An 8972-nucleotide genomic window follows, 5' to 3' on the forward strand; every position below is an offset into this window, starting at 1 on the left:
ACAGGCTGAAGAATGAATCAAAGGCAAACCCTGCGTTCGGCTCTTGGACTGGTACCAGAATCAAGGAGAACTACACTCTTAAGGTCAGCTATTCAAAATGAAGTGGAAGCATCTGGATGTATTCAGAGTAGTTAATCAGCTGTTTGTTCGACCTTTATCTGTCAAGTTAAGTTTTCAAAGCAGCAAGCTGAAGCCTGAAAATTTGTGTCAAGTGTTTTGCATGTGTCAAATGTACTGTATAGGCAGTGAGAAACTCGCCACTTTCTTGCACAAAGTTTACAGATTTAATTGCAAAGCCTATTTTACCTTGTAGAGTAACATCTTGAGACACTAAATCCGTTAGTGAGAGGTAAACAGCTTCCAGTTTTATCTCTGATTTTGAACAGAACTGCAATACGTAGATATGCCAGATTTGAAGTAATTTCCAAACTAATATTGGAACTTTCAGTAAGCTGCTTTTTTTGCTAGGTTTGTCACAGTGTCCATTATGTACAGGATTGCATATTCATGCAGAATTGTTTCATTTAAACTCCTTCTTGGGACATCTTGTTAAATGGGGAAGTGATTACCCTATAGACTATGACAACAGGACATGTGAATGGAGGAAGTCTTGGAAAACACCCCTATAGCAAATGGCATCGTGAGGACAGCAGAGAAGACAATGGGCACCTGGAGTGCTATGGAGAAGACGAAGAGGACAAGCAGCACAGGCTGACCCCATTTGAGAAGCTAATGCAGGATATGTCCCAGAATGACAAAGTGGTAAAAGAATTAACCTTGGGAAAGAGAATTGGCTTCTATCGAGTCAGAGGAGAAATAGGAAGTGGGAATTTCTCACAAGTGAAGCTTGGAGTTCATTCCCTCACCAAAGGTAGGCACAGCTGTGTGGGTCACCTGCGTGCTGAGTGCCCTAGTTCTGTATGTATGCAAACGGACCTCTCTGGGAAAAAAGATGCTGTCTGAACCTTAAATACACATATAGTTTGTATGTGTCTTTTTTGTTGTTCTTGCTGTTGTGTAAACCTATAGGCAGAGTCACAGATAAATCCTTAAGTTTGGATTAGGCTTTAAAGACATCAGAAACATTTTCTCTGGATGGGCAGCTATTACAAGAAAAATTCATCTCTGCACTTCATGGAGTTAACACATTTCATTTCATGGCTCAAACACCCCACACTTTGAAGCATGGTGTTGTGCCTCCCCTCCTACACCTTGTCCTGTCTGTCTGTCCTCTTCCCTGCCCCAGCTCATGGGCTGCAGGGCTGTAGGTGGTGAATCCCCAGGGCAGCTTGGCTAGGCACACTCCTGCCCACAGCCAGAGTTAGCAAGGCTTCCTTTGTTTCATTGCAGATTTTACTATTATGGGTGAAGCTTTTATATGGTAACAGTAGTTCTGTTGAGAAACTTTATGCCTGCTTTACTGACTCATTTGCATGTGGTTCATCACTGTAAAAAGCTGGGACAGGTGTGGGCTGAGCAGGTGCAGGGAAATGAGCTCTGGTAGAGCCAAATCAGGGTTTGTTTTGAGTTTTCAATTATTTTTATTTTTTTTAAGCACAGAAAAGCACCCTATATGCTGCTTCTAGAATGAACCAGAAAGGCTTGGTAACTGCAGCGAACACTTCAGTTATAGGTATAACTAAGAACTTCATCAGTCCTTCTGCATCTGACTGTCTGGCTAATAAATATAGAAATAAATAATAAAAAAGCCTAAATAAATAATAGAAAATGTTCTTGTTTTCCCTCAGGGATGACTAGTTTCCCGCGCATCTTTGTACACTACTATCTTCTGTTTTTTCTTCTCATAGTCTTCCCTTTCCAATTTGATTGACTCTCCTTCCCTCCATCACCCTACAGGTGAGAGAACTAGATAATCCCCAAAGCCTTCATGATGAGTTTTCTGTTTCAATTTTCTCTGACCACCTCTTTCAGCCCAGACTACAGAAGTGTGAAAGCTCACATTCACCCCTTGTATGAAGCAGATGTTGCACTGGGAATCAAAGTGGGGAATGGATGGTATTTATTTTTTCCAAATTTAAGCCTGCCTGCACCTAAGGGCTGCTTTAACTGGGTGTGGATTTTTTGGTTTTGCTTGTTTCAGAAAAGCATCTCAGTTCTGCTTGGCCCACAGCAAGCTATTTCCTCTTCTGTTCTGTAATTTTTTTTTTCTTCCAGAGAAAACTGTCTTGTGCTTCCTATTGGATAAAATGCTGCTCCTGTACTGAGATCAGGAGAAATGCTAATGAAAAGATAATGAAAAATTATAAATTTGATCTGTATGAACCTTTTAGCTGTTGAACTTACTTAGGAGACAGGTTGCTTTAGCACATGAATAGTTCAGAGTTGAAAAACTCTGAACTTCAGTGAATACAGTAGGCTTGGGCAAACTAAATAACAAAACCAAAGCCATATTTTTTTTCTTGATTCATTTCTTGGTAGTAAGTTTGCAACTTCCATGAGGAAGGAAGGATGAAGGGTAAATATCTTCTGACACATCTTTGCCTGTGAGCTTATCTGTCCTCATAAAACACAGTATGTGGATAGGAGAACAGGAACAGGCACACGTGTGCATGCACGTGCACACACGCATGCATGCATACACACACCCCACCACCTCCCCCCATGAAAAGGATTCTGTTTTTTACAGCAGATGCACATCGTTGTGTTGGTAATGAAGTGATGCTCCTGCACAGTGCTAATGAGTGCAAGTCTTCTTTTTCCTGGTTATATAAATACAATGGCTTCATTGTTAATGCTGTTTGGGTCACTGCGGTAGGCGGAGGTGTACGTGCCAGGGGGCTGTTCGGCTCTTTGGTTATTGTCATAGTGTTAAATTCTAAGTATGGTCTTTCTCCTTACATGTCACCCTACATTAAAAAAGGAAACAATTTTGTTCTTTACTAAGATGAGCTTTTGTCACAGCAGGATACATGAAAAAAGTTTTCTAGAGGGAGAGAAGAAAACACTGCAGGACCACACTGGATGAAGAACCATGTTTCTCTCACAAGGGCTGTCTTGGTTGCTTAGAGGATGCAGGAAAATCTTTGGTGCTATGATGTGTTTTGGGTTATTCAGGAGCATTGCCCACTTTATTAACCTGAATGTCACTGAAATTTTCTCCAGAGACCTGCAGAGATGCTTGCTAAGGACTTTTAGGTTCCTAAGCTCTATGTACCCTTTAAAACTGCTGACAAATGTAGTGTGAGAGCGCAGCTGAATAGATGCATTTAAGACCAGCCAAAATTTACAGCTAGTAAAAAGCAAGGTTAATGTGAAACATCAATTGCAAAGGCAGGAATGTCCAGGCACCTAGTTTGCTTTGTTTTTAGGCAATTTTAACTTGGTTCTGTTTGTATTTTGTTTCCTTTTTTCATCATAGCATCCACCACTTCTTCCTGAAATTATTTATCAACCTTTTCCTAACTTCTTTTATTAAGATTTCAGCTAGCTCTTTTCAAACCTCAGTATACGCTGCATGTAGCCAATCAAAATCTCTTACTACTCACTTTTAATATTTTGGTAAATAAGCTGCCTGCTAAAAATGCCCTTCTGTTCAGCACTGCTGCCATGCAAGACAATACAGGTCTTGTAAACCAAGTATTTTTTTGAAGTAGAGGGAATGAGTTTAAAAAAGAAAAGGGTGGTGTCAGGTTTTTTTATGCTTTAGGTGGGCTGGTTTTCTCTGCATATCATGCGTATGCAACTGAAATGATGTAGATTTAAATGAGTTCAGTCCTGATTTATGGTGGTGTGTGAACAGGATCAGGCCCTTCAGTTCTAAACTCCTTTCCCTGCCTTTTCCCTGTTTCCTCTTCCTTTCCTTTTAAAACTCCTCAGGAAAACTGACCAGGAGGAATAGTAAATTTTAGCAAAAATAAAGGGAAGTATTTTTTCTTAGAAGATTTTTCTTTAAAAGCCTAAATGCCCTAAACTTTTATAAATCACGATGTAACAATGCAGTTGCATAATTAAGATTGTTAGAATTGTTGTTCCTGTAGTATCTCAGCATTTAGTTGTGCAAATGTTACCTACTGTGAGCTGATGCTCTTTCCTCCTGGTTTAGGTGGTCAATATGCAACCAACGTGAGAAGGGTTTTAGTCTTTCACCCCTAGCTCAGCAGTCAGAGCTCTGCCAGGGTCAGTCCTGTGCTGTTACCATTCACTGGCTGCATTTCCTCCTGCTTCACCACGCGGGAGTAGGTGCTGGCTTTCCTGACGGGCTCACTAGAACACATGGAACAGGTCAGAGAGAAGCAGCGCGGGGAAGACTGCCCTATACGCGACTGCACGGGCTCCTTCTAGGAAAGCAGGCACATCAAGGGGTAATTCAGCACCTTTCGTAAGAATCACATCTGCTGCACTTTAGTAGGCAGATCAGTTTATGCATGTATGTTATTAAGAAAGGTACATATACCAAACATGGCGTTTCCTTGATCTGTATAGATATACGCAGATGTATCCTCAACACTTCCTTTAGATATGTTGAAATACTAAAGTTAGATAACTTTATAATATTAAGCAAAAACATTTTGAGTGCTTTTAGGCCAGAACACATGTATAAATGTAATAGCCTTCTCGCTCTTCTCTTAAAGCAACATGTAGAAAATACTTTTTTTAACTTTAGTCCCATGTACTAGAAACCAAGGTGAAGTTGGTTTGGTTTTTTTTTTCCCCCTGAAAGCGTCAATAAAAGTGATTGTTAAGAAATCTGTGAAAGTTTGACTAAGATACTCTTGGGGAAAAAAAAACCCCTTTTTCCCAGGAATAAACTGTTATTTTTACTGCCATGATCCAGTTTAATTTTGCTGTCCTGACAAGTTATACAGAGCCACTGAAAACCTATTTTAACCAGAGTAATCCTTCAAATACCAACTGTATGCAATAGAGTGAAGACAAAAGCCATAACCTACCAGTTAATACAGAAACGTAAGGGCAATTGTGGTTGACCTGTTCATACTGCTCTGAGCTACCCTGGTGATGTGCAGCTGCACATGTATATCTGTGTTTTGTGACCCTTCTCTTCACTGTGGATATGCTACAGAAACACGTAGAACTTAACAGCAGCTTTGCATTACTATGACAGCATAAGACAGGATCCCTGCAACCTGTTCTACTTCACTGTTTTTTCCCTTCCTTGGAATAACATCTGTGCACGATGTGGATTCATGGCCCATTGTGGCATACAGATATAAAAATGTATTTTTCTTGTATTCTGTACAGTACCAAGAACTACTCATGCATGAACGTGTTGGAAAAACTGGCATAGCTGCCCTGAGAAAGACAAACCTCTACAACACTGATTTTGGTAACTGAGGATTTGTGGGAGTACGGGATAAGAAGTTAGGGAAGAGTTCTGTAAGTCACAACAACTTAAAAACACCTCTCCATTGTAAACCTCCAGGGCTACAGACAGAGCCCCTAAATTCCCCCCAAGATTGTCTGGCTGTTCTGAGACAAAGCACCTGAATTTCACAGCACCATTAGTCTGCAAGTACCAGGCTCAGGCCGAGCTCACCTGAACAGCACTGAGCCGACAACAAAGAGAGGGAAAGCGCAGACTTTCCTCACCTGCATTTGACACTGAAAGCAGATGCTGTGACTGTGGCCATCAGGCACGTATCAGCGTGACAGCAGGGGAGCACACGGAGACAGCAGATGATGTTACTGGCCCTTGCGATACTCTGCCAGCCCTTGGCTACCCCGGCAGAGGGGGATGCCGTAGACGGAAGGGGGCATGGGTGCGTGTGAAACATTGCAGGGCTTAGTAGGCCCCTGCAGCGTAGCTTGTACTGGTCAGAGGTGCCATTTTATTGCACTTCTATAACCAAGCATTGTTTTAAGTGAATAGTATTACCATTTGTACCTATTGCATCAACAACATGGAAAAGTGTTTTTCTTTTCAGAGAAAGTTGCAATTAAGATTTTGGACAAGACAAAGCTAGACCGGAAGACTCAACGTTTGCTATCTCGTGAGATATCCAGCATGGAAAAACTGCACCACCCAAATATCATCAGACTGTATGAAGTGGTGGAGACACTCTCAAAATTGCACCTGGTGATGGAGTATGCAGGAGGTGGGGAGCTCTTCACCAAAATCAATACAGAAGGGAAGCTGCTAGAAACAGAATGTAGAATTATCTTCTCCCAGATTGTGTCTGCTGTGAAGCACATGGTAAGTTGCTCTTCTTCCACAGGCCCCTGGCTACTCGAGCAGATTTTGTGGCTGTGTCTTTTGGTTTTCAACTAGTAGGTTCACTGTTACCAAGATTTCAGGCCCATGTTTCTGAAGGGCACAACAGCTAGAGAAAGAGCTGTCTTAAAGGTATCTGAGAGAGTTTTCACATCCACCTGGAGTTACTGCCTCTCAGTTGACAGTTTTTGGGAGGAGACTGAACTGGGAACATCTGGTGGGCGGAACCATTGCTTTAGCAACGGCGCTCTCCTGTCCCCCTGAAGTTGCTGTAGGCAGCAGCTAACAAAGCTTCATTTCTTCCCTCCACCTATTTCAAAACATAGGACCGGTCACTCTTCTGCTAGAAGAAGGGGTTCCAGAGAAGAGGCTTGCTTATTAATGAATGTGGGAGACTGGCACTTAAGACAGTTAATTCCTGGTCTTCAATTTGGTGCAAATATGTGAAGTTAACACCCAGCAAGTCACTTCCCCTCACCTAGTCTTCAGTATGTAGATTTACGATGACGCTATTCGCTATTCGTGTAGAGCCCAAAAGGGCCCTTTTCTGTAAAGTCAGAAAAAGAGCAATTAACCACTTCAGTACCATCTCCTCTGAACCTTGCACAGTAGCTACAGTCACTTGAAACAGCAAAAAAACACAAAAGTTTTGCAACTTTGAGAAGTAAAACTAGTATTTGTTATAGTTGTCTCAGGATGCCCTCTGGTGGCTCGTATTCTCTTGCCATGTAATAGCCTCAGGCAGACGAAAGCAAGGGTGTTCCCAGGTCAGACGTCTAGAAACTGCATTATGCACTGCTCATGGCATGAACAGTATGCATTTTTTATATATTTTGACAAAATTATCATATTTCCTGTAAGTGCTGGATTAGCTTCAATACCTTTTCCGTAAGACAGGTTACTCTGCAGCTAGTGGAGGTTACTTTACGTTTCAAGATTGCATCTATTTCTTAGCGTTAAACCCAGACTACCAAGCTGGCCAAGTCTTCGCTTGTACACACAGACTTTTGCAAAACATTTTACTTTTTGCTAAGCCATCAAATCAATGCTACTTAAATCACATCTCACTGCTGCCAGTCCACACACGGACAGAAGATCCCTGCCTGTTTTCGATGACATTTAAAAAAATCTTAGGCTGTGGAAGGGTTTCGTTATTGCCTCCCAATACAGGCACTTTTTTATTTCAAAGGGTGGGGCAGAGGGTCCTCAAACACATCCATTCCTCCCAGTTATTTCAAAGATGAAGCCATACCTTTACCTAATCAAGACAGGTATATCGCCACTGAGCAGAGCAAACGCGGTTTGAGTCTTTGGCTACTATGGCCATTTCCAAGGGAAAAAAAGTACGAGTTGCAGCATATATATTTATTTTAGATTTCTAAAACTAGAGGACACTACTGAACTTGGTGTCTGCGACAACATGAAATACCACAAGGCACAAGTCTGTGGTCCTTTTCTCCAGCCACTACCTGTTCCTCACAGGACATTAGATGACACAATAGAATTGTAGCAACTTACTTTCGTGATTACGTTCACTTGGTGAACTAAATGCTTTCACGTCGTAAATCCACAAGCTTACAATATACACAAAAATTGAATTGGTTAAAAATAAGTTATTTTTTGTTACTTATATTATTAGAAATGTAGTAAATGCAAAAGCAAGTGTTCTGAACTCTGAAAAAATATGAATTTTGCACATGAAGATATCTAGTCTTGTAGGATTAGCTATGATGCCATCACAAGTCTGCTTCATGAAAATAGTTGATATTAGTTAACAAGAGACTGCTATTCTGAAAGAAACCAGCATCCTTCTTCCCATCTTCTCCACCTACTCTATTGTTTTTATATCAGTAATGAATTAAGTTAAATTTGCTTAAATACTTTTACATTTTCAGTTTCAGTGCAATGCTTATTTGTGACTTTGTCCAAGCAAACTCCCTTTCTCCTATGTGGTAATTAATCAGTGATAACAGCCAGTCACTTGAGAACTTCCTCGTGGAAAAGCTAATACCAAATTTTCCTCATTTTACAGCATGAGAATAATATCATTCACCGGGACTTGAAAGCAGAAAACGTCTTCTACACCAGTAACACCTGTGTTAAGGTGGGAGACTTTGGATTCAGCACAATAAGTAAAAGAGATGAAACTTTAAATACTTTCTGTGGCTCTCCTCCTTATGCTGCCCCCGAACTCTTCCGAGATGAAAACTACATTGGCATTTATGTAGACATCTGGGCACTGGGAATCCTGTTATACTTCATGACAACAGGTGTCATGCCATTTCGGGCAGATACAGTGGCCAAACTGAAAAAGTGCATTCTTGAAGGGACGTACAGTTTGCCTCCCTGCCTCTCAGAAACTTGCCAGAAACTGATAAAAGGGGTCCTTCAGCCAGTACCAACTGAACGATACTCTGTCAAACTTATTATGAACAGTGAATGGATGCAAGGAGTACAGTACCCCAAACCTTTACAGCCATTTAAACTAGATCCAAGGTACTTATCAGACATCAGTACACTCAAAGAGGAAGAAATCGAAGTGAAAAATATTCTGGAAGATCTGGGAATCACAGAAGAGCACATTCAAAACAACCGGGGAAGAGATGCACGCAGCTCGGTAACAGGGGTCTACAGGATTGTTCTGCACAAAGTACAGAAGAAAAGAGCACTGGAATGTGTTCCTATCATGTCCCACCCAGACCCCAAAGAAGAAGATTTGAGGAAGGGAATCAGTTCTTACAGTGGGGTGAAGCTCACCTCCAAGCTGTGTTCTATTTTATAA

General features: G+C 41.3%; 1 protein-coding gene across 1 annotated transcript; it reads left to right on the forward strand.

Moving 5' to 3' along the window:
- Nucleotides 1-457: 457 nt before the first annotated feature.
- On the forward strand, nucleotides 458-8972 carry NIM1K (NIM1 serine/threonine protein kinase). Its single transcript, XM_010084030.1, has 3 exons — nucleotides 458-871; nucleotides 5904-6172; nucleotides 8223-8972. The coding sequence occupies exons 1-3, from the start codon at nucleotides 580-582 to the stop codon at nucleotides 8970-8972; spliced, it is 1311 nt and encodes a 436-aa protein (XP_010082332.1). The 5' UTR covers nucleotides 458-579.

The sequence above is a fragment of the Pterocles gutturalis genome, unplaced genomic scaffold (genome assembly GCF_000699245.1).
Source record: "Pterocles gutturalis isolate BGI_N339 unplaced genomic scaffold, ASM69924v1 scaffold23245, whole genome shotgun sequence".
In the NCBI taxonomy this organism is placed as follows: Eukaryota; Metazoa; Chordata; class Aves; order Pterocliformes; family Pteroclidae; genus Pterocles; species Pterocles gutturalis.

Coding starts and splice junctions, on each gene's coding strand:
- NIM1K (XM_010084030.1), top strand. CDS start 580: ATGACAACAGGACATGTGAATGGAGGAAGTCTTGGAAAACACCCCTAT. Junction 872..5,903: donor AGTTCATTCCCTCACCAAAG/GTAGGCACAGCT, acceptor TTTTCTTTTCAG/AGAAAGTTGCAATTAAGATT. Junction 6,173..8,222: donor TGTCTGCTGTGAAGCACATG/GTAAGTTGCTCT, acceptor CTCATTTTACAG/CATGAGAATAATATCATTCA.